Consider the following 26,693-nt stretch of genomic DNA (forward strand, 5'->3'; position numbering starts at 1 on the left):
ATTGGGAAGAGTAGGTGATTGATGATGTTGAAGTGTGATTGGAAGTGCTATCGAAACTCAAAGAGGTTTTCTTTTTTCCCCTTGAGATGCATGGCATTCAAATTATTCCCACACTGCAGCGAGCCTGTCTTTTGTTACAGCTTTGACAGCTGCTGTTATGCAATGTCTCAGTTCATTCATTTTTGTTGGTAATGAAGGGACATAAATGGAGTCTTTTATTAACCCCCACAAGAAACGATCACATACAGTCAGGTCAGGTGGCCTTGGAGCCCAGTAATGTAGACTGAGTCATTTGGTCCACTGCTACCGATCCATCATTCAGTAATTGTTTTGGAGGGTCCCTCTCATGTTGTCCAACTTCATATGATTGTTCTGTACCCCATATCCTCACATTGTGATGGTTTATCTTCCCATTTAATTGGAATGTTACCTCGTCATTAAACACTAAGCATGGATGAAAGCTGTAATACTCCATCTTGCCAAGAATGAAATTACAGAACTCCACACATTGTTGTTTGTCACCTTGATGTAGAGCTCGCAGTAGCTAAATTTTGTATGGTTTCATGTGTAAACGTTGACACAACCCATGACAGATGGACATTGGGGACATGTTGAGCTGTCGAGCTGTATGGTGAATGGATTTCTGCGGACTCCTTGTGAAACAATAGTGGATGCATTTGACGTCTGTGTCAGATGCTCAGGGGTGGCCCAGCTACTTGCCTTTACACAAACAACATGTTTTTCAGAATTGTTCATGCCATCATAGAATGCTCTGTGCTGTAGGAGAATCCTCACCATACCTAGAACAAAAGTCATGCCAAACAGTTAGTACTGACCCGCACTGTGCAAAACGTAGAATACAAAACACTTCCTGTTGTTCCAAAACACTTTCTTTTGTCCTGACACCATTTTTAATAGAACTGAAGTGGATGCACCTTGCTGCTACCTAGCATGAACCATGTAAAACTTGAGAGTTTGCTGTTTATTCTTCATCTCAGATAACATAATAGTTACAATTTGTTTAAATCAGATGATTCTTTTTGATACTCCTTGTATAACAAATACCATTTGAAAATATATTTTCTGTGAAGGTGTGGTCAAATTGCACAAACAGTGTTGTACAAGATGGTTTTTGATGAGTGCTGCCTTGTTCCAGTTGTAAATACGATATGTCAAGATGTGGCATGATATTTTTAGTCTTATATTGCCTTCACATATTCTACAGGAGTGACAAGTAGGTTAGAGAGTAGTCATAGAAGCTGTCTTAAGAAAAAAATTCTTTAAATTTTTTAAAGTATATTTTCATGAGACCTCAGGTGTTTTTCTCAGAATGCTGGTAGTTAAGATTTCCAGGAATTCTGTCATACCCATGGGAGACGAACAATTCTGAATCATCCATACTGCCCTAATTTGTGTACTCTCAATGACCACAGTTAATCCGAATTTATCCCATGTAATTGAACTTTGTTCCAACTAAAATTTCATATCCATATTTTATTATTCGTGCATCAGTGTCATCTTCATTTCAAATTGTTTGTTTGCAAAGAGATGAGAACTGAACTACCTCATGAGTATTGTCAAAGATTGTTCCAATTCTCTGTTGTTGTTGTATTTGTAGATTTGATCTTATCTCATCAAAATTAAATATGTTCACAGGTAAGAAATTTGAGCATGACCCAGATTTCAGAGGACCACTACATCATCGTTCTTGCACCGACGTTATATGTCTTTTGTTATGGGTAGTATTCATCGCTGCATGGATAGCCATTGGATGTGTGGGTAAGTCTGTACCAATAGCAGTATTTATTTATAGTACATTTTCATAACTTTATACTCTAAAAGTTTTCTGGTGACTGTGTTCATGTTTCCATTCAGAATTTTACTGTGGAAATGCTAAAATACATACTCATTTCAAGCAATCTTATATTCCCAAAAGCATCTCATGAATTTGTCACAAAGTGCATTTAGAGTTAAATGTGAAAGCCATGAATCAGAACTGTATCATGCTGTCAAAACTGTTTTAATGTACACGTTGATCCATTATTACATCCCTATTTTTTTTTAACTATTATTCACTGTTAGATGGTTGCTTTCAATTATGTTATGTGCTATGGTCCTTGCCATTTCATATTTCCACATAGGCACCAGCGTTAGTAACACATTGTTTCAGTTGGAGTGCAACGCTCCTGACAGACTGTCGGAACATATTGTTTGGTACCCATGCACACTCTTCCCTAATGATTGCTTCTAAAGTGTCCGAATCATGCAGTTTTCTGGAATGCACTTTTTCCTTCAAATATCCTGAGAAGAATGGAAAAGTATTGTCAAGCCATTCTCACAAAATCAACGCACGATGGGGAGTAGCTCCATTGTGCATGAAGTGCACATTGTCCACACCATCACAGGTTAAAACAATGGGATGAACAAAAGTATGTAGCATACGTACATATGTCTGCACATTCGTTGTTTCATGAAAAATGTAAGGACTGATAATAATATTGTGATAATAATACCACACCATATGGTCAATGAAGAACATGAGTGCAATTTTTCAATCATAACTCCAGGACTGTCATTACTAGGACCCCAGTAATGGCATTTATGGTGATTTATGAACTCACCCATATGGTACAAAACTTTTTCTGACCACAAAATGTTACTCAGGATATCTGGTTCTTCTTCCATCTATTGTAATGTGGATTCAGCAAATTCTATCCTAACATCACAGTCTGCCACTGATAATGCTTGGACAAAATGTGGTTTCCATGGTCTCCAGTTGATCTCCTTCATTATATGTTGGACTGAACCATATGATAAACCAGTTTCCCTTTGATATTGTCTCAGGGACTTTGTGGGACTTTGAGCAAAATGCCACAGCAGCACTGTCTTTAGTCCTGTCAACTCTATTTGGGGGTTCAGCCCCCCTTTTCTGAGTAACCAAATCTGTACACAACAAATTTGCATCTAGTCTCTTTAGTGTTTTCACATCAAGACTTTTGTATCTTCCCCTCCCCCATCCCCACCATAGTTGCACTATGCACCGTGCAAGTGTCTGCCATACTTCTATCATAGCTGCAATTCAAATACAGTCAGAAATGTGTTGTCTCTGCGCATCATCTTCACTTAATTTGTGGTTAAAGCTGCAACAAACAACAAATATGTAACAATTTTTCATTCATAGCTCCAGGACTATCATTACTAGGACCCCAGCAATGGGAGTTGTCTTTTTGTTGCGCCTCTCTGCAACTCAACATTTCCGGTATACAGTGAGTAGGATCTATCCTTTTCATAATATAATTACATAATAGCATACAACCTGCTCCCAGTAGCTGAGTGGTCAGTGTGACAGAATGTCAATCCTAAGGGCCCAGGTTCGATTCCCAGCTGGTTTGGAGATTTTCTCCACTCAGGGACTGGATGTTGTGTTGTCCTAATCATCATCATTTCATCCCCACCGACGCGCAAGTCACCGAAGTGGCATCAAATCGAAAGACTTGCACCCGGCGAAATGGTCCACCCGACGGGAGGCCCTAGTCACACAACATTTACATTTATATCATAGAATAGGGCATACTATAATGATAGAGTGATTGAGTTAACATTGTTTATGATAGAAAAGCAGTGAAATAAAAATAGGGATACAGTAATGGATCACCCTGTATAATGACTGTCCTCCATTTCTAGTTGTTCCCAACTTTGACAAGCACTTTTCTTTACAACTTCTTTGCTTTTTGCCAGCATTTGTAAATGGAGATCCAACACAATTGCTACATCCAAAGGATTCATCAGGACAGAGATGTGGACTGGATGAGGGTGTCAAGAATAAACCGTACCTAATGTACTTTGAGCTGACAAACTGTGTGTTAAATACATCCCCTCTTTCGGCCACTGACTGCCCAACAACAAAGGTAACATGCAGATTTATATAATACCACATATTATTTGGAACAGACTAAACAGTGTAAAAATAAGAGGTAATCAGCATATGTTTGGTTATCAAAGTACCACATTGACATTTCATGAAAAAACATCACTCTTGTGATTCTGCACAGAGCAGGCTGAAGGGTCATTGCTTTTAAGTTAGATATTTCTGATGGTAGCTTCCTGGGTTTCCACTTATCTCTTATTAGATTTTATACTTGCAAGACTTAAAACAATAATGTTGTGTGAGCAAATACTCCAAAAACATAAATAAACGTAATTGCATTAAAATCCTAACAATGTAGGCTACAGTGATTGCTTCTGAGTAGAAGTGGCATTTGAAAACTTTTCCCGTGAGCTATATTTAAATTTGTTTTAGGTGGGCGTGTGTATTTACAGGACTAGATTCACATGCAAGAATTTTGCAGTGTAGCTTTGTGCTGGCATAAGTTTTTCTATAAACTGATTTGACTACAAAAAACCTGGCTCAGCCACGCACTGTCTTTGGGAGTACTCATAGCAGTGCCCCACTGTATTTGATTAGAGCAATGCATTTTCGTCATGCATGTTTTGTGTTCTTCAGAGGGAAAGCAAACATTTAACAGCTTTTGTCTGCATACTTTAGTGCTGCACATTTTTTGTTTCTTTACTGGTTTAACTACTTACAAGAGCTAGGCCTGGAATAAGAACTTTTGGTGTAGCTACTGAAAATGATGTTAGATTATCCCACGTGCATAGTGGACACTTACCTTTGGGCCTCACATCTTTTAGAGACCTGTCTACCAAACCAAAATATTGTAGAAGTCCTGGATGAGACAAATGGTATTTACAGATCCATACAAAAGAAACATTAAATTTTAATAAGCAAGCAACTTCAGGATTCATATTTCACCTTCTTACTTACAAAAACAAGTCTTCAATAACCACATGAAGAAAGCAAGTATAAAAGCAGCGTTCAGTATGCTTATGAAGACCAGTGTTTCCACTTAGGGAAAAAATGGGTGATAACAATGCATAAGAAGCTATGCTTCGTGGATGAAAAAGTTGAATGTTGAGATTTATGCATACAACTTTCTCACACAAATACTTACAGCAGAGTTCAGTTTGTTCCCTGTAGACTTTCCAGTAAAGACTAGTGTCAAAATTAAAGCAGAAATTGAAGGTTTTATGGAGAATTCTTTGACGACATCAGAGAGAAACTAACAGAGAAAATGGTTTGATGTGAATATCTAGGTTCACCACTAGAACGTGCTGAAAATCGAAAAAATTGTTTTTAGCATACTGATCACATATACTCAATTGAAAGAGCACTTGAATGTCCTTACACCAATGTTATAGTTTCCAGTATAGCACTTGACATGGGTTGTGTGTAAATAAAGAAGTTGCCATTGCAAATTAAAATTCCACTGACTTTGGTTGTCACTTCAACAGTGCCCAGCTTATTGGTCACAGATTTCATATTGGGCTTGGTATTACGTAAACTTAATCAAGAAACTTGTAGCCTCCAGTAAAATAAATCATTTACTCAAAAATGTAATGAGAAACAGGAGTCAGAAAGCAAAGCAAAGATAAATGCTCAACCAAAAATTCCAGAAAAAAAATGGTCCATAATGTTATGCTGTCCCATCAGAATGTCCAGTACCTGTGCAATAAGTTATTAGAATTGGAAGTGATGCTTTCAAGTGAGTTAATTGATGCCTCTGTACTGTGTCTGAATGAGCATTGGTTGAGATAGGACGCATTACAAACAGTGAACATAACAAACTATCAATAGGCAGCCTACACTTGTAGAAAGCAGTTCCATTGTTGTGGAAACTCCATCTTTTTTTTTTTTTTTTTTTTTTTTTTTTAAGAAAAAGAAAAAAAAGAAAAAGGAATATCATACAAACATCTGGAGCAACTAAAGACAGTAAATATTGAACAGGATTTTGAAAAATCAGCTATACGGTTATCGTCACTCAAAATAATTGCAGTATCCCTTTACAGATCTTCTGACCGAGACGTAAGAAACGTCTACAACATGTGGAAAACACATTAATTCAAACTACAAAAAACAAGCAAATCACTGTCATCTGTGGTGATTTCAGTATAGACTTGAGCAAACCCAGTAAAGAAAGAACTATTGGATCTCTTCACACATTCCAGTTGGGCCACAGTGTCTGCTGCATTCGCCCAGAAGTCATAAACTTTTTTTTTTGGCAGGTGGCTCCTGCTTATAAGATGAAGGAAAACAGCAGATTATCGTCTGTTTCATAAATACTGTTGTCAGTTTCAAAACTGCCATTCTCAACTTCAGAACCAGATTCTTCAGGCAGAGATTCTTCATCAGTCAAACAAGAGAATAACCAACAACAATGAATATGTGGGAACTGAATATTCCTGTAATAAGTTTTTTTAAGTCACTTGTCACTTTTTGGCAGCAGAAACATCCATCTAGAAGCTCTCCAAAGCACTAAAACAGTGAATAACTGACATCAGTGTGTCACTGCTCAGCAATACTAAATTGTAAATTAACAGTCAGAAAAGCCCTGCTCAGAGATTCTTTAAACATTGACTGTTAGGGAAATCACATGTCCATAATTTCCACAGCCCGTGACCACAATCTGTTAATCTCTTATAACTTGAAAATCACAATACATTCACCTGCATGAGAAACATAAATCCACAATAGATCAAATAATAATTAACTCTAATCAGCAACATTACAAAGCAGAAATAGTAAAGACCTGACTTGGAGACCACTATGAACAAATCATAAGTTTTTATGCTGTAAGTAATAAGGCCAACAAACTGACAAGCATACATGAGAGCAGCTGGAAATCTCCCTGACTGATCTCAAATGATTGGCAGCTGCTGCAAATCAGTGATTTGGAAGTCTGCCTCCATAGTGTAGCGGTAGCGTTACCGCCTACCATGCAGGGGGCCTGGGTTCGATTCCCGGCAGGGGACTGGGTGTTGTGTGTGCTTCTTCATCATTTTCATCATCATTGACTCGCAAGTCGCCGAAGTGGTGTCAACTAAAGAGGACTTGCAACATGGCGGCTGAACTCCCCCAAATGGGGTCTTCCGGCCAACAATACCATACGATCATTTCATTTCAGTGATTTGGAAGAGCTCTAGAGAGTCATGTATCTGTGATACCTGGCCAGAGATACATCAGGTACTACACTCTCCTATGGATCCTCTCTCCTCTGCAGAAAGTACAAGATCTGTCATTACCCATCCACTTGAGTACGATGGTAGATCTAGGCATCCTGTACAGGGTGGATGGGGACCAGGGAGGACTCGTGGTGTGGTAACAAACCCCTAACCAGAAGGTATGAGGTGCTATCTTGCACTGAAACTGAAACTGTGCCAGTGGGACTCACTTCACCTGTTTTGGGGAAACCTGTTTTGTCTGGTGTTAGGAGGAGGCAAACACACCAAGTGACAGGAAAGAACAACAGGTGCACTCAATGTGTATGCCTGGGGGCCTCATTCAACATGTTGAAGAGGCTATTCCAGCAGCCATCGAGGAAAAAGGGTGCAACCAACTGCAGGTTGTGGCACACGTTGGAACAAATGATGCCTGTCATCTGGGCTCCAAAGTCACTCTTGTATCATTCTGGCGACTGGCAGAGGATGTTGAGAAGGCCAGCCTTGTGTGTCAAGCGAAGCTCACAATTTGCAGCATTGTCCCCAGAACTGATTGTGGCTCTATGGTACTGGTCGAGTGGAAGGACTGAACCAGAGACTTCACAAGTTCTGTGACAAGCTAGTCTGCAACTTCCTGGACTTATGCCATAGTGTTGGGACCTGTAGGGTCCCCCAAAATAGATCGGGCATGCACTAAACGTCAGAGGCTGCTACTCAGGTAGCTGATTGTGTGTCAGGTGTGCAGAAGGTTTTTTTAGATTAGGTGACTCTCCATCTAACCCAGATAATCATAGCTGTAGGAAACCCAGAAGTGTCAGTGTAAATCAAAAGAAATACCTGCCACACGTGAGAGTATTAAAATCCTAATGGTAAACTGCCAAAGCATTTGCAACAAATTGCCAGAGTTTGAAGTGCTCATGAAAAGCAGTGAAGCTTGTATAATACTATGTACAGAAAGCTGGTTGAAACCTGAAATTTATAGCAGTAAGATTGTTGGGGATAGGCAAATGGGTAATGGAGGTGGTATATTTATCACACTAGACAAGAAACGCAAATCCACCAAGATAGAAATTGAAGCTGCATGTGAGACTACTTGAGTAAGACTCAGTATCAGTAGCGGGCATAAATGATAATTAAATCCATCTATTACCCACCAGAGTCATCTCCTGATGTAACCAAAGACTTTAGGGAAAAACTCAGTTCACTTGTATATAAGTTCTCCATTTATATGTTATCATTGATGGAGACTTTAATCATCCAACAATCAATTGGTAAAATACAGTTTTGTTAGTGGTGGGTGTGATAAGACATCCTGTGAAACTTTACTAAGTGCCTTCTCTGATAACTACCTGGGACAGATAGGTAGGAACACCACTCGTGATGGAAATATATTGGATCTAATGGCAACAAATAGGCCTGACCTCTATTGAGGATGATGATGTCCACACCGCAACTGGTATCAGTGACCATGACATGGTAATGGCAACAATGATTGCCAAAGTACAAAGAACAACTAAACCAAGCAGAAAGATACGCATGTTCAGTAAACTAGGAAAAAAATGAGTAGTGTCATATCTCAATTAGGAACCACTTATGAACTTTCAGCACAGGGCAGGAGCATGTAGAGGAACTCTGGCTCAGGTTTAAAAGAATAGTTGACCATGCACTTGGTCATATGTACCCAGTAGAACAGTTCGTAATGGGAAGTTTTCAACATCATGCAGAGATTGGCAACTTGCTCTAAATGTTCAGAAATGTAAAATTGTGCACTTCATAAAGTGAAAAAACATAATATCCTATGACTATAATATCAACAAATCACTTCTGGATTTGGTCAACTCATACAAATACCTGGGTGTAGCACTTTGTAGGGATATGAAATGGAATGATCACATAGGTTCAGTTGTAGATAAAGAGGTAAAGCAAGTGGTAGACTATGGGTTGCTGGTAGAATACTTGTCACTTGTGTGACCAGTTCTAGAATGTTGCTCAAGTGTGTGAGATCTGCTTAGAAATCACTTGTGTGACCAATTCTAGAATGTTGCTCAAGTGTGTGAGATCTGCACCAGATAGGACTGACATGGGATATTGAATGTATACAGAGAAGGACAGCATGAATGGTCACAGGTGTGTTTAATCCATGGAAGAGTGACGGAGATACTGAAGGAACCAAAATGGAAGGCTCTTGAAGATAATATGCTGAAAAAATAATAGTTTGACTTTCAACCACCAGGGGAAAATATGGCACTGTAAGCAGTCAGAATGTAATGTGGGTCAGGAAAAGGAGAGGAATGACCAAACACATGATAAAGTTCGTTCTGGCATGTATATTAGGATATGGGCAGAAGTTAAAATATGTGTTCAGTATGGTCTCCAGACTCAGCAACATGCTGCTTCCTTAACACTACATGGTTGACAGTTCCTCACAGCATATCTGTTGTAATCAGAGTGATATGTCATGATATGCTACCCTTCAGATCAGGAAAAGTCTGGATACACCCCTGATAGACACAATCTTTCACATATCCTCACAACAAGAAGTGACATGGATTTAGGCCAGAGGAGGCAACACATCTTGAAATTATGTAGAGATGATGCAGCTCTTACCAAAGGTTTCTTGATGCAAATATTTCAGCTGGCAAGCAACATGTGGTGTTGCCCCATCTTGCATGAAAATAGTGGTGCAGAGATAGCTATGTTCTAGCAAAGCTGGAATCATTTATTGCATAAAGAGGTTCTTATAAGGTGCAGATGTTGCCGTGCACCTGACAGGCATGCGAGGTGTCATCTGGTCAAAGAAAATGGACAGAAAATGAAGGTTATAGAAACACACCAAACAATCACATAAGCTGAGTGCACAACAAGTGGTTGAGTATAACCACATATGCAGCAGTTCTGTGCATCCACAGCACCATGCAGAGTAAAAGGTGCCTCATCTGTCCAAAGATTATTCCCCAGCCACATGTCATCCATTTCCATGTATGTCAAAAAATGAAGGGTAAAGTCATGATGTTGTAGCCTATCTTGGGAATTCATTTGGTACCGATTCTGAATATTGTAGGAATAGCAGTATAGAATCACTGCAAAATTGTATGAACTGTTTACCTGTGGAGGGACAATTCATGTGACACAGCTTGAGCACTGTCTGCAGAATTTGAGGCATGTGTTGCATGGTCGGGTATAACTACAGCAACTTCATCAACAACTACCATGGGAATGAGCTGCCTCCCTTTTCATACTGCGCCACCTAATTCATCTATTTCTTCAGATTTCTTTATCATACCCTGTAGCTAATTTAGTGACATGTGGCCTCTTCACAACTGTTTCTGTCGATGATATTCCCACAATGCAGCACTGCTATCACTAATATGCTGACAAAACAGATGCTGAGAGTGCATGGTCTTTCTTCTCAATAGCATTGTCATGACCCTTTACACTAACAGTCACTTCATGAAGGAAATCAACACGCATCACCAAACGACAAACAGCATACTGACATCAATACAGGAAACTTTGACATTCTGATTGTTTACTGGGCCATATTTTCACCTGGTAGCAGAAAGTGGGACTTTTTTTTTTTAAACATATTCTGCTAGCGCATCAATTAATGAGCATTCCTATAATGTTTAGCATCCTGTGATACATGTAGTCCGCATTGCAGTACTTGGAACACTGTGAGTTTAATTATAACCATGCAGTAGATACAACTAAATATCATTTTGACATAGCATTCTCTCTGAAGAGTAGGTCAAAAATAGCTCATACAAAAAAAATGGATCACAGTGGATGTTAGGAAATCATGCACACAGAAACAATTCCTTTACAGAATAACTAATATGTGTCCTACAACACATGAATTTAATGGGTATTTTAAAAGTTATAAAATAATACTCAGGAACACAATAAAAGATGCCAAAATGATGTAAAATGACAGATACAGAAGAAACACACCCAATAAAATGAAAGTTATTTGGATTATTGTGAAGAAAGAAACAGAAAGTAACAAAACTAAAATTAATAATATCCAGTTGAGTGAAAATCTACAGACTGTCAGCAAACAAACTGATGCAGCTAATGTGCTTAACTGTTTTTTTGTGAATGTAGCAGAAAAGCTTATTGAATCAAGTGTCACCCATAAACATCCCACACAAGTGACATCAAATATTGATCAGGTAGATAACACAATAATTCTCTTGCCAAAAACACTCATTATGAATAGATAACATACCAGATTTTGTCATTTACTCTCTGAACTGCTGACTTATCTAGTAAACCTGTCCTTCTCAACTGGTAACTTAGAACTATTTCACAAAAAAGAAAGCCAGGAAGAGGTGTCAAACTATAGACATCTTTCTGTACTGTCTGTATTTTTGAAAATTCTAGAGACACTTTCGTATATACAGATGTCTAATTTTGCCCACACACATTATAAAAATAAGTGTATGTGTGTCCTAAACAACTGAACTGATTTCAGCCAAATATGGTACACCTATATCTTACTGTCAGGCAACAATTTCTGTGGGTGTAAGAACCACCTACCTACCTATCATAGTTCAGGAGATATGGCTTCATAAACAATGAGAAGTATGAAAAGCTACTGCATAATGCATGATGTTTAATTTTATTACTTATGTGCTACTAACTCCATTCACAATAAATTTTGCAGGCAGTGAACACATATGAACCTACATAATTATATCATGGTACCATACATAATTCCAGAGATATGATATCACAAACACTGAAATGCATGATAAAATGTCACATCCTGCATGAAATTTTAATACACATATTTTTTTACTACTAAGACACTCCTACACTCAAATCGACTTAAAGAATCTCTGACATCTAGCATCGTTTTTGACAGCTTTCAACTGTGAAGTGCAACTGTCTGTAGATGAAAACAATAACCTTCAGTAGAGCCATGAAAAGGTGTTGCCATAGATACTTCCAGAAAAGCACATTGTAGGCACATGAAGCAGCTGCACCTAGCATAAAAAACTGTTTGTTAACTTGGATACTGCACTTGTACATTGGTACATTATACATACTGTTTTTTATGACAGTTTCATTATTTCAAAGGTTTTTTTTCATGGATACATGGAAATAATTTTTTTTCAATATTATGCTAAAAAAAACAGTTAATTTTTTGTTTTAGTTTCTAATACAAAATTGGCAAAATGAATACCCAGGCAATTCCGAGTTTGTTAGGTAGTAACTAAGTATAATATACTAATATGATCACAGCACTGTTTTAGGAAAAATCACTCAACTGAAATAGCAACCTTTTCTTTTCTGTATGAAATGCTACAGGTCCTAGATAGGCAGCAACATGCCCTGAGGATATTACTTGACCAATCAAAAGCTTTTTATACTATCTGTTAAGAAAGATTACTTGATAAGATTCAGAATTAGGGTATTAGGAGACCAGCTTATAACTGGATTAAATCATATCTCCATGGGAAAAAAAGAGTCTCACAGAGATAACCCATGAAGTAAATGGAGCAGTCAGTATCAATCAGTCGGATTTATTAGTGGTCAAATATATAGTAGAGTACTGTGATGCAAACAGAAGTCTGGAAAAAACTGTTGCAATGCACATATTCACCACCCAGAACAGGACACCAGTAATAAATACTGAAATTAATGGACAAACAATCATAAAAACAGAGAATATGAAGTTTCTCAGTGTATGGATACAACAGAATACGAAATGGCATGCATGTGTAGACCACATAAATAGAAAACTAAGTGCACCATGTTTCTTAATAAGAGTACTAAGAAACTCTAAATCGTATGACAATCTCAGGGCCATTTATTTTGCTTATGTTTATTCAGTATTGAAATATGGAGTAACATTTTGGGGAAAGTGTGGAACGTGTTTGAGATCCTTTACATTAGAGAGAGAGATTATTAGATTAATGGAAAGGCTAAGCCAAAGATCATTATACAAGCCACTATTTGAGAAAAATAAAATACTACCACTTCCAAGTCTCCACATATTAGAAAATGTAATTATTGTCAAAGAAAAAGTAAACAGTAGCACCCATCAACCACAATTAATCTATACATAGCTACCACACAAGACAGGTAAATAATGTACATATACAACAGACAAGTACAGCACTATTACAGTAAGACATACCCCATCACAGCATCAAACTGTATAATGCATTACAAAAATCCACAAAAATAATAACAGACAATTTCAATTCAACAGTGTAGCATTAATTGGTAAAGTGCTGCTTCTATATTTCGAGAGAGCATCCAGAAAAGCAACACTGCAGCACCAATTACTATTGTTTTCATAAAGTGTATGGAATAATAAAACATTGTGTAATATTACCTTTCACTAAACTGATGTGAGTAAAAAAATTCAGAATATGTATATAGTTATTGATGAGTGGTCCAATATCTTTTGTATATTGTACAGTCCTATGATCACAGGAGTAATAAATAAATAAATAAAAAGCCAAAAGCATAGCTATTATTTTTCAGGAAAATGAAATGTATTATCTTCTAGGAAGTTGGTCCCTTATTTTGCAACCATCAGCCAACCCTGTGGCTAAGGTTGATTGTAAGAGTTAGATTCAGCCAAGAGAATTTCAAAATCACAGAAACTTTTTTCAGTAGAGAAAACAAAAGAATTTATGATGGACATAAAATCTACAGGAAAAGTAGAGCTCTCATTAGATGCGAAGGAGTTAACATCAGGAGTGCCCTGAAATTCTTATCTACAGAGTTGCAGTAGGTCCACACCAGTATCAGTCATTTCAAAATTTTTAAAGTTATGAGCTTAAGAAAAATATCACTGATATAAGTGCAAGGAGATGAAAAACTTTACCAAATGTACTGCAGTTAGACATAAAAATTCAGTATCAACTTTTTGACTTACATGTATCTCTAGAAAAAAACAGCTGGAATTAGTAAACACAATTCTTTATGTGAGTATTGACTGAGAGATAATGAAGTTAAATGAATGAAACTAGATAATTATGAGTTCATATCATAGTTCGTTACAGATGTATATTTATATGGTGCAACAAAAACTGTCTGCTAATGGGAATTCCCATAGAAAGATATACTGTAAAGAAACACTTGAGTCTAATGGTGAATTACCAGATGTAACCTACATGAAAATATTTATATACTTGGTACTGAGTAGTGATACAAGATGTTTATAAAATTTTTGGATAGAGTGCTGCCACATTTCCGGAAAAAAGCTAACTTTAAACAGGAAGTTATCAAAGCACAGCTTTCAATGTTACTTACAGTCTATGGTTGGTTGCTATGATAATTTTCAAAGTTTCATTAGAGTAAGAGAGAATCTTCTCACTTTTTCATTGATTTCATAGTTGCAAATGTTGAGTCCTATGTATAGAAGGGCCAGAGAAATGGATTTCATTCATTAAGGTACTATTCACTGACTATAGTTATGAAAGATGTTGTGAAGATGCGACATTGAGCTGCTGGTAAGCCCAATGAAAAGGCAGTTACACTTTAGCTTTCTGCCAAAACCTTCTGCAGAAAAGGAAAAACATGTACACACACATTCATTCACACACACACATACACACACACACACACACACACACACACACACACACACACACACACACACACACACACACACACACAATTGCTATTTCTGGCATTTCAGACCAGACTGAGTGTGAGTGTGAGGCATCCTTGCTTGTGTGGATGAATATGTGTGTGTTTTCTTTTCTGAAGAATGCTTTGGCAAAAGCTAATGTGTAACTGTCTTTCCAGTGGGCCTGTCTCCAGCTCAACATGTCGTCTTTACTGTGAGTAGAAATCTATTTTTTGTCACTTATGGAGAGGTTAACATTTCTAAACATTCATCATTTTGATAAATATTACAAAGTCTACAAACACCAAGACACTAAAAGTTGCAGAGAAATTATCTACTGGAAAGCTCACTGTATGTTGGGACAACAAAGTTGAAAGTACAAGAAATATAATAAAAAGAGTCACTGGGAAGTCATTATATAGTAAAACTAAAACTAAACCTCAAAATTAATAATATAGAAATGGAATATCCTGTAGCCATTAGCAATATTTTCAGTCATTATGTACTAACATATCTTAGAGATTCACAGCTTGGAGTCCAGAGAAGAAAATTCATAGTTCCAGGTGTATTTTGTTTTTGTGCAGTTCATTTTGACCTTGTAGGTCCATGGATAACTTGTTCAGTACATCTTCTTTCTTCTCAAAGCTTCTAACACTCCTCCTGGTTCTCTCTTCTTTGACTATCTTAATTTTGATCCTGGATTTCAGTCCACCCATGATCTTCCATTGTATTCCTGTAGATGGACCTATCTTAAATTGCTGCTTTTGTGCAAGCACTAAATTACACAACAGAATTGAAAAAAGATAGTACATTGGCGTTTTTGGACTTCTTAATGTACCAATGTCTAGCTGAGACATATAATCTACAGGAAACAGCCTATACCAACCTGTACTGAAATTGATGGAGCTTCCATCACCTGATGCTGCAGAACTTGCTTTTGAACAATCATACGCACAGGTTATCTTGAACAAGCAAATTATGAGGATCAGTTTAAAGAATTTAGACAGGGTCTTCAGTAAAATTCTTATGGATGGTGTGAAATCAAATTCACCTAATATTAAAAACAAAAACTAAGACTTCAGTAAAATCGAGATAGTGTCCCATTTATTGGATGGCTCTCCATTGAAGTCTGCTGGTCGTTAGGGAGAAACTGATTGGTCACTACTCAGACACATAGTAGTAACCATTTTAAATAGCTACTGTAGAAAAATTGTAAATTGTAGGAAATATCAATCGAGGTCTTTAGGGCATAAATTAGATGTATTTTATACCCTGATGAGGTCAGTTGTTATGACCTCAGAACTTTAATATTATCTTTAATTTTCGCATGACTTATGCACCAATTACTTTGAAGCGGGAACGTGTTGTATCCCTGCTTACAGTCGCTCATGTGCAGTGAACCGGCATTTATCGCCGCGCCCACGCACTATGCTCATGGGAGAGGCTTTGTGGCAATAAATGACTAAAGCGGTTTCTGGACAGGACACATTTATTTTTCCTGCCGTTACAATAAGTGACAACTAATATGCTTCGCTAATGTCCGTCTATATAGGCGCGTTGCACTGGCGGCACGGCTCGGTCACCGATCCCGGAGGGTGTACACTCCAGTGACGAGCCATGGCGCGACCGCGTGGACCGAGCGAGACAAAAGGCCGCGTCACAGAATGTTCTGCTCTTGGCGCGACCGGAGGCGCCGTAATGTCCGCGAAGAAGCAAAAGACAATTTAACGGCGACTGCGTTTACGACCGCGCGTACGCATTTACGGCGGAGGCACGTTGACTCGACGCACGTGGTCCGCGGTGGAAGAACTGGGGAGACGTGTGTCGCGTCGCGTCGACTAGCTCGTACTGGTGGCAGCTTTGTTCCCGTGCGGTCCGGTGTACGACGCACCGTTGCCGAAATTCCGCATAACGGTACAGCTGCCCCTACTTGTGTCGGCAGTGCCGTAGTTCAGCCCTTCGTGCGTTGGACAGTGCTGCCGCCACACTGATCCCCCCTTGGAGAGCGGAGCTCCGTAGCTGCGAAAACGCGGTGATCATTCGGTGGCGCGCGTGTGTTTAAAGTTCACGCACTGCGTGGTGGCAGTGCGGCAGCTTTGGCGGGGGTCGGTCGGCGTCGGAAGGGCAGCGGCCCGTGACGTCAGCGCGCCGGACTGGCGAGCGTGCCGTGGGCGTGTCCTCGCGCTGACGGCTAGTGACAGCGGCAGCAGGCACTGGCTGCGACTGTCCGTAGCGATGCGTGTGAGGGCGCGCGTTGCAGGTCATGGGTGGTGATGTCTCGAAGGCGCTTGCGCGAGTGCGGTACCGTCGGAACTCGAACGCGGGTCCGGGAGCTACTACGAACAAACCGGGCGGTGTGGTGCGCGATGTCCGGAGCTCGACGGAGAAGCGAATGAGGTAAGCTGGCGTGGGTGCCGATCCGGCCTCAACGCCCGACGCGGCGGAGGCAAACGACGCGAACGCGGGTCCAGGAGCTGTGACGAACGCTCGACTGGAGTTACCGGCCGAAGGCACTTGCAGCTGGAGGTCGGGTCTCTACAGCGGACGGCGGCTCGTGGGCGCCGAATTCTGACGGCGTTCGGCGGCTCGGGCGCGTGATTGCCGGTTTGGGTGTCGTGGCGCGCTGGCGACGCAGCACGGCCGTTTGAATCGGACGCAGCGGCCGGCGCGCGTGACGTAGTCCGCTGGCGGCTGTGGTGGGGGCGACCGGTGCACCTGTGGTGGGCGCGGTCCGGGCGACCGTACCAGCTGCCTGGGCGTGGTGGAGGGAGGCGCACGTGGCGGCGCGATGACAGCAGGCTGCGGCTGTGCGTCACCGGCGGCTGCGGGTGCGGGTTCCGTCTGACCGCTGGCAGAGGGCGTGTCGTCCGTGATCAGATCTTCTGCCGGGTCGAAGAAATGCGTGGCTGATGGAGCGGGCAAGACGTAGGCTGGTTTGACGCGGTCGACTGACACTGTCGACGGCTTTCCGTTGCACTCGAGGACCAGCGTTTTGTCTCCTCGGGCGATCACGTGGTGCGGTCCACTGTAGGGCGGTCGGAGAGGTGGCCGTACTGCGTCGGTACGCAACATGACGTGCGTGCAGCGCTGCAGGTCGGCGTGGACGAATATCCTCCCGGTGCCGTGCCGCGTCGGTGCGTGCGCTCGGAGGCCGGCCATGTGACTGCGCAGACGTTCCGCCAGAGTGGGTGCCACGGCGTCGTGTGGGAGTCTTACATCTTCGACAAAATCGCCCGGGATTGTCAGAGATTGCCCGTAAACGAGGTCGGCAGGTGACGCGCCGATCTCCTCCTTCGGCGTGACTCGCAGGCCGAGCAGCACCAGTGGAAGCGCCTCTGGCCATGAGGTGTCGTGGCAGGTTAGAGCGGCTTTGAGGGTCCTGTGGAACCGTTCGACCATGCCATTCGACGCCGGATGGTAGCTGGTTGTCCTGTGTAACCGGGTGCCACACAGTCTGGCGACGTGCGTGAACAACGCGCAGTCAAACTGGCGGCCGCGATCAGTTGTCACGTGACTGGGACATCCGAAGCGTGCCACCCAGGTGTCGACGAATGCGGTGGCGACGGTCTCGGCTGTGACGTCCGCGACGGGCGTTGCTTCCGGCCAGTGAGTGAAGCGGTCCACCATAGTTAGGAGGTACCGCTTGCCTTGTGAGAGAGGAAGCGGGCCGACGAGGTCCACGTGGACGTGTGCAAATCGGCGTGTCGCGTCCGGGAAGGTGCCCACGGGTGCGTGGGTGTGCCTCCCGACTTTGGCGCGCTGACATGCAGTGCAAGTGCGCGCCCATTCGCGACAGTCCTTCCGAAGCCCGGGCCAGACGAAACGCGCAGCCACGAGCGTCGCAGTGGTGTTGGTGCCGGGGTGTGACAGTCCGTGGACACGGTCGAAGGCACTGCGCCGGAATTTCCCCGGGAGGAACGGTCGGTGCGTGCCAGTTGAGGTGTCACACCAAATCTTCCGTGCGGAGCCGGGGACAGGCACCAGCTCCAGTTGCAGGCCACTGGAAGTGTCGTGACGGAAGCGGTGCAGTTCTTCGTCACTCTCCTGTACTTGGGCCACGTCCTCAAAGTTCACAGGGGGTGAAATAACGGCACACGCTCGGGACAAACAATCGGCGACGATATTGTCTATCCCCGAAATGTGTCGGATGTCAGTCGTGAATTGCGACACGTACTCTAACTGCTGGAGTTGGCGTGGTGAACACTTAGTGTGGTTGTTCTTGAACGCGTGGGTAATGGGTTTGTGATCGGTGAAAATGATAAACTGTCGGGCTTCTATGGATGGTCGGAAGCATTTCACCGCTGCGTACACCGCAAGCAACTCTCGGTCATAAGCGCTCCAAGCACGTTGCGAATCGGAAAGCTTTTTAGAGAAAAAACCGAGAGGCTGCCAACTCCCGCCGACGCGCTGTTGTAACACCGCGCCGATGGCGGCCTGGCTGGCGTCCACGACTACAGCTAAGTCCGCGTCATGTACCGGGTGTGCGAGCAGTGTCGCTTCCACGAGACTCCTTTTTGAGTCCGTGAAGCTCTGCTCCATTGCGTCTGTCCAATTCACGAGGGTCCTTCCTTTTGAGGTAGGACCTTGTAACGCCTTAGTCAGCGGCTCTTGCACGGCTGCGGCGTTGGGCAGGTGTCATCGATAAAAGTTCAACATGCCGAGGTAACGTCGTAATTCTCTGTGCGTCTGCGGACGCGGCATGTTCTGTATTGCCTTCACTTTCTCCGGTAGCGGTGTCGATCCGGTGGGCGTAATTAAATGGCCGAGGAACTCAATTTCCGTCACGCCAAACTCGCATTTAGCGGGGTTAATGACGATGTCGGCTTCACTCAGGCGCTGAAAGACGGTCGTTAAGTGGCGGCGGTGGAGTTCGGGCGACTTGGAATACACCAAGATGTCGTCGAGGTACGCGAAGCAAAATGGCAAGCCTCGCAAGACGCCGTCCAGGAACCGCTGCCAAGTCTGGGCAGCATTCCGAAGACCGAAAGTCATAAACAGGCTTTTGAAAAGCCCAAAGGGCGTTACGATGGCTGTTTTTTCGATGTCTTCGGGCGCCACCGGAATTTGGGTGTACGCCTTTGCGCAGTCAATCTTGCTGAACACCGCGCAGCCCGCCAAGGCGTAGCTGAAGTCTTGAAGGTGTGGGACTGGGTATCGGTCCGGCACCGTTCGCGAATTAAGGGCGCGATAGTCCCCACACGGGCGCCACGAATTGTCTTTTTTGGGCACTAAATGCAACGCCGATGACCATGGGCTGCTCGATGGTCGCACGATGCCTTGCCGCAGCATGGCCTCGAACTCTGCCTTTGCTGCTGCGAGTCTGTCCGGCGCGAGTCGACGTGGGCGACACGATGTGGGGGGTCCAGGTGTGGTTATTATGTGGTGCACCGTCGAATGTTTGATGTCTCTCGGTGCACCGGCTGGGCGGGTGAGGTCGGGGAATTGTTCCAGAATGTCAGCGTACGGTCCGGGGCACTTCACGGGTTTAACGCTGTAGTATGCAGCCTGCCGGCGCTGTCCCGCTATCTTTAAATTAGTTGTGGCGTCGATGAGCTGGCCGTTTGTGATGTCGGCTAGTAGCCCGTAGTGGCCGAGAAAGTCTGCGCCCAGGATCGGCTCGTTGACGTCGGCCACGGTAAAAGTCCACGAGAACGTGCGCCGTAGGCCCAGATCTATATTGCGGCTGTGTGTGCCGTAAGTTTTAATAGTGGAGTTGTTCGCCGCTGTAAGGCAGAGTGCCTCGGCCCGCCTGCGGTCTCGTAACATAGAACGGGGGAAGATCGAGAGGTCCGAACCCGTGTCGACGAGGTACCTCACGCCTGCCCCCCGTTCCGCAACAAACAGACGCTTCGATATCATATTGCAGCCGGGTGCGCCTAGGTCCGGTCGCAGCTGGCGTTTGGGTGCGAGCAAGGAGCGCGGCACCTGGCTGCTTCGTTGCCGAAGCGGGCGTGGTACCAGCAGTAGCCGCTTTGTGCGTGGTGTGACGTCGGCGGGGTACCGTTGGAGCGGCTGTTGCTGCATTGCCGGCTGCGCGAGCCACGCCGCCTGTCGCCCGGTCTGCTGCCGCTGCGGCGCGTGCTGCCCTCTTGCTGCGAGCGCGCCAACCGGTCGACTTGCGTCGAGAGAGCTGCCACCTGTGCGGTTAAGTTTTGCACTAGCTGGTGCAGGTCGGCATCCGATGCGGGTGCGGGAGGCGCTGGCCACCACGGAGGTGGGGGGACGGAGTCATAAGCTGCCGCAGCCGCGGTGCTAGGCGCCGTTGTCAGCGCGTCGTGCACCCTGTCGGCCAAGTTTGCGACGGCGTCCGCGCGTGTAGTCCGTGCCTGTAGCTCACTCTCTAGCCTCGTGTTGCGTGCGAGCAGTTCCTCGACGGTCTTTTGCAACTCCTCTAGTGTCGCCATCTTAGTTCAGAGTCGAATCCTCGTACAAGAGGAAAGTACACAGTGAAAATAACACAAGGGAAACACACGGAAAGAAAAAAAAATAACACTAAGCAGTCCGCGATCAAAATATACACACACAAAAACAATACAAAAAAAAGTTGGTTAAAAAAAAATTTACTACGGAGCACTGTTCGGCGCGGGCGTATGCGTGCAAGCCTACTCGCGGTTCCACGTCTCTCGTACCGACGAACGTTTGTCACCACGTGTTTTTTTAGCCTCAGATCACGTCGGGGTCACCAGTGAAGCGGGAACGTGTTGTATCCCTGCTTACAGTCGCTCATGTGCAGTGAACCGGCATTTATCGCCGCGCCCACGCACTATGCTCATGGGAGAGGCTTTGTGGCAATAAATGACTAAAGCGGTTTCTGGACAGGACACATTTATTTTTCCTGCCGTTACAATAAGTGACAACTAATATACTTCGCTAATGTCCGTCTATATAGGCGCGTTGCACTGGCGGCACGGCTCGGTCACCGATCCCGGAGGGTGTACACTCCAGTGACGAGCCATGGCGCGACCGCGTGGACCGAGCGAGACAAAAGGCAGCATCACAGAATGTTCTGCTCTTGGCGCGACCGGAGGCGCCGTAACATCCGCGAAGAAGCGAAAGACAATTTAACGGCGACTGCGTTTACGACCGCGCGTACGCATTTACGGCGGAGTCACATTGACTCGACGCACGTGGTCCGCGGCGGAAGAACTGGGGAGACGTGTGTCGCGTCGCGTCGACTAGCTCGCACTGGTGGCAGCTTTGTTCCCGTGCGGTCCGGTGTGCGACGCACCGTTGCCGAAATTCCGCATAACGGTACAGCTGCCCCTACTTGTGTCGGCAGTGCCGTAGTTCAGCCCTTCGTGCGTTGGACGGTGCTGCCGCCACAACTTTTTCTGATGTTTATCCCATACATAGACCCTGAAATCATATCTTATGGGCCTAAATTCCATCATGTCAGTGTCCATCTTTGTAGACTTTCTAGCTAATACATATCTGTGTGTGTGTGTGTGTGTGTGTGTGTGTGTGTGTGTGTGTGTGTGTGTGTGTGTGTGTGTGTGTGTGTGTGTGTGTGTGTGTGTGTGTGTTGGAGAAATATAATTATTTTGCTTTCATGGAATCTTTCCTCTACATGCACTTGTGCATATTCAGTTATATAAATGTTGCCTTTTATGATCAATATTTTTAGAAGGGTAGTATAGGCATCTAAACGAATGACATAAAGAAATCATCCTGAGTGAGACAAGTACCAGAAAATGCAGTCAGTCGTAAAATCTTAACTTGATGTTAGAATTGACAGTCCACAAACCTCCAAAATTAAGCGCACTGTAAATTCTTCAGAAGCTTCATAATATTTCAATAAATCAAAATCAGATGTTGATGTAAGTGGCTACCAGCTAATATCCATCCATTTTATTTAGATCAGGATACGACAGACATTCCAATTAATTCAAAAGAATTGCAATTAAAGATGTAGAAAATTAGTTTATAAAAAACTGAAAATTTGTTGGACAGGATGAAATAACTGCCAGAAAAAAAGAAAAACAAGAAACAGAACAGTTTCTAGTGTAATGTACAGTGATCCCAATAATTAATCAGTCATTTGAAGAAAATTCTTCCCAGGTGCTGTAAAGTACACAACAGTAAAGCTACAATTGGTAATTCCGGGATGAAATAATACCTAAAATGAAGGAAGGCAACTAGTCACCTGTAGCTGACTGATGAGTGGTGCAGAGAAACACACACCAGAAAACTATTTATACTAGCTTTAGAGCTTTTGCTCTTTCGCTAGTGGAAGCACACACATTTACACAGACAACCACACAGACACCTAAACACACATGCCTGTGTCCAGGGCAAGACTGGTGTTGATTATCAGTAGTAGCTGTCATGGCAGATGGAAGTGGGGAAGGGGAGTAGAGAAGGATTCATGAAGTGATGAGGGGATGGTGATATTATGTGATGCAGATCTTTCCCATAGATGGTTCAGTGGCTGCACAACAAGATGAAAGGAGTTCAGAGGGTAGAGCATGTAGGAGCAGAGGTAGAGAGAGAGAGAGAGAGAGAGAGAATATCTGGATGGGGAAGGGGTGGTGTGTACAGAGGAGAAAAGGGAAAAAATAAGGTGAAGCATTGCGAAACAGGTTAGCAGATGTTCAGACCAGGAGTACTGCTTCAGTGTAGGATATGCTGGAGACAATTCCCAGCTGTGTGGTTCAAGGAACACTAGTGCTGGAAGGAAGTATCCAAATGGCTTGTTTAGTGAAGCAGCCATTGAAGTCATTTGACACACACACACGCGCATGCACACACTTTTCTCCCCTCCATCCCCCCCTCCACACACACATATATCCCCCCCCCCCTCTCTCCATCCTCAATTTCAACTTTCTCTCTTTTCCTCCACTCCCCCCCCCCCTTCCCCCCCCCTTTATCCTTCATATCCCTCTCCCTACCTCTTATATGCTCTGTCCTCCAAACTCCTTTCATTTTGTTGTACAGTCACTGGGTCACCTGTGGGAAAGATCTGCATCACACTATTCCCCTACCCCCCTTCATCTCATGCATCCTTCCCTATACCCTCCCCACCCCCATTTAACTAAAATTCTGTACTGAATGTAATAAGAAAACTGTATGGATGAACTTCAACCATATAAAAAACAAAAATAGGACCAACGTAAAATTCACATTATCGAGTAGCCATATTCAGCAAAAGAATCACATAATTTTTTTAAAATTATGGTTGGATGAGCATCTAAGATGGGGAGAAACATGTAGAAATGCTTAACAAAAAATTAAGTAAGTACTATTAAATATTAAGAATGCTTAAAGATTACTGTAATACTGAAACAATAGTCTACTGAGGTATGGTATAGTATTCTGGGTAAATACTCTTTTACAAAGCAGTCTTTTAAGCTTCAAAAGAAACCTGTAAGATTAATAAGTGATGCTGCTTATAAAGCATCATGTAGAGGTATTTTTAAGGAATTAAAAATCATGACCTTACCATCTATATTTATATTCAAAAGTATTTGCTTCATTGAAAACCATCAAGTTTCAGCTTTGAATAGTGAGATCCACAACTACCAAACAAGGAACAGGGATGACTATCATAGGGATGTGCACAGAAAACCAATATATCAGGACAGTGCTGTTTACAAACCAATAATTCTTTACAGCACACTGCCAGATAACATCAAAAAAATACCAAACATTAATTCATTTAAAAAAGAACTAAAAAAGCTACTAGCAAACAACACCTTCTACAGCTTTAATAAATACCTGGAATTTTGCTCCAATCTGTAGTCTGCTTCATAAATCTCTGAACAAAATTTCATAATTATCAAACCATTCCTAGATAAAACTAAACTTCTTTTATCCATGTATGTATATAATTATGCACCTAAATTTTGTGCCATATGTTACTATGCCTATTTAACTAAAGTATTAGTATTTAATAGTTTTAATAAAATCAACAAAGGTGATTCACTAGCTTTTATTTTATCTGTATGTACGTATATAATTTTATAATCTAATTAAGCAAAATACTGTTTTTGTTATAAAGATGTGTTGATACAAATTTTAAGATTTTGTACATGATCTAAATATATAATATTTTATACTGTTTTGTACTTCAACACGTCCAGTATCTTGAATTTGATAATACGGGCGCTAAATAAATAAATAAAACATTTCATCAGCCTCGAAATCCACCACAGGTCAAACATCAAGGCCATTGCCAAGCAAAATGTACGTTGATGAAAGAAAAAAAAAAACATGTCTGATCAAGCATGTGACCAGAGCCTGGAATTAAATTTTCACATAAAATGTTGTACATAGCCAGTAGTACCTCTTGCCTAGTTAGAATTAGACGTCTATTTAGAAATTTTATTCACCATTTACCATTAAATAAGCGTTTTTACATTTATCTAATTACACGCACATAGAGATTCGCTCTGAATTTTAAAATACCCTGTTAACATTAAGCACACTGAAGAATTGTGTTGCTGTATTAAACTGAGCATTTAACAACAAATTACACAATTTAACTTGAAATTATAAAGACATGGGCCAAGTGGAAGGTGATTTCAGGACCTGGCTCTGAGTGAGAGGGCTGCTTTTGCCTGTGTGTGTCTTGTCCATTAAATATTGGATTCGCCAATTTTGTTAGTCCGGTGAATATTTTTTATTGCATCACAATCCCTTACATTTGTTTTAATGTTCTGCAATGTGATATTTATTTATAAATTTTTAATTGTGATTAATTTTGCTAAAGAGAAGTTGACAGTGATTATTTACTCACCACAACACTTTCTTTGTTCACTAGATGCTTTTCGATGCATTTGCATTTTCAAACTGTAAAATATGTGAGAAGACTTTCTCCACAGCAGCATTTCATAAGAAAAGTGAGACTGGAATATTTTAATAATATCTACTTGATATTCAGAAATAACTATGTAACTCAATTGTTTTTTGTAAATTGTAATATATTCTCCATAGATCATCTTGATTCAGTATGAAATCCCAAACGCTTAAGACTTACCTTCTTTATCTCTTAATAGTCTTAGCATTAGGCAGTAGGTGTTACCTGTATTACAATGTTCACTAACTACACATTGAAGCGTACTAAATGGTGACTTTTCCCATTCACACATCAATGGATAGCAGACATCTAAAGTAATCTGTGAATAATACCAGTTATCCATGGCTGCACATTCCTCAGTGATATTTTGAATACAGAATTATATCCACATAATATGATTTTACCACAGTGTCACTTTTTGAGCATAGATGAATAATGCTACTGATGTGTAACTGTGCACGTTTAGGTATTAGTTACCTGGAACATTTCTTGTTATTTAGTTACTGTAATTTTCATCAGTTTGTAATCAGTGTGCTAGCAGAGAACATAAATATTTGGTGGCAGGGTTCTGTCCATCTTTTTTAAAAAATTCCATGTCTCTGATGCCTTTTGTTTCTATTTAGGTATGTGTGAGTGAGTGTCCACAGAAATATTTTACATTCAGTGGACTGAAAAGATATGATGATATAATAAATGATCTCTACTGCACTTACGGAACAAAGGAGAAGCTATTGAGTATGGAAAGTATTACAAATGCTGTCAACAGTGGTGAATGTGCAGCGTGGTATGTTCCAAGCCAGCGGGGTGAGTCATCATAATGTTATCCATGTTGGTCTTTCTAAAACACAAAATATACTCTCTTACAGTGGCTGTAGTATGCTAGTTGCTGAATAATCATAAACACATTATTTGTAATTTTCTTATAATATAGTTCACCATTATATGACCCTCAGAAATAATTATTTGGTTCTTATTGAAATGAAGCTATAGTATTCTGTAACTGAACATGTAATTAGAAAAAATGTAGTTTATAGCAATACTTTCACTGAAAACTTTGTTAGCTTTCTATGACGTTCAAGTGGCACCCATTTTCATACACCGATTCTGGTTTTAATGTAAACCCATGTAAAAACTGTTAAGCTATGATTTATATTGGTTTATTTGGACAACATGTAGCAATTGGTCTTTCATTTCATTGATATCACACATCAGACCCAAAAATTAAGCGCCCAAAGCATGGTTGATCCTTGC

General features: G+C 42.1%; 1 protein-coding gene across 2 annotated transcripts in view; it reads left to right on the forward strand.

The window, feature by feature from the left end:
* Window positions 1–26,693, forward strand: part of LOC126458091 (choline transporter-like protein 4) — a 254,992-nt gene that overhangs the window by 47,521 nt on the left and 180,778 nt on the right. For both annotated transcript variants that reach the window (XM_050094914.1, XM_050094922.1), the window contains exons 2-4: window positions 1,657–1,779; window positions 3,739–3,908; window positions 26,066–26,246. In XM_050094914.1, the coding sequence (XP_049950871.1) occupies window positions 1,657–1,779; window positions 3,739–3,908; window positions 26,066–26,246 (474 nt within the window). The remainder of the gene's footprint in view (window positions 1–1,656; window positions 1,780–3,738; window positions 3,909–26,065; window positions 26,247–26,693) is intronic.

The sequence above is a fragment of the Schistocerca serialis genome, chromosome 1 (assembly GCF_023864345.2).
Source record: "Schistocerca serialis cubense isolate TAMUIC-IGC-003099 chromosome 1, iqSchSeri2.2, whole genome shotgun sequence".
In the NCBI taxonomy this organism is placed as follows: domain Eukaryota; kingdom Metazoa; phylum Arthropoda; class Insecta; order Orthoptera; family Acrididae; genus Schistocerca; species Schistocerca serialis.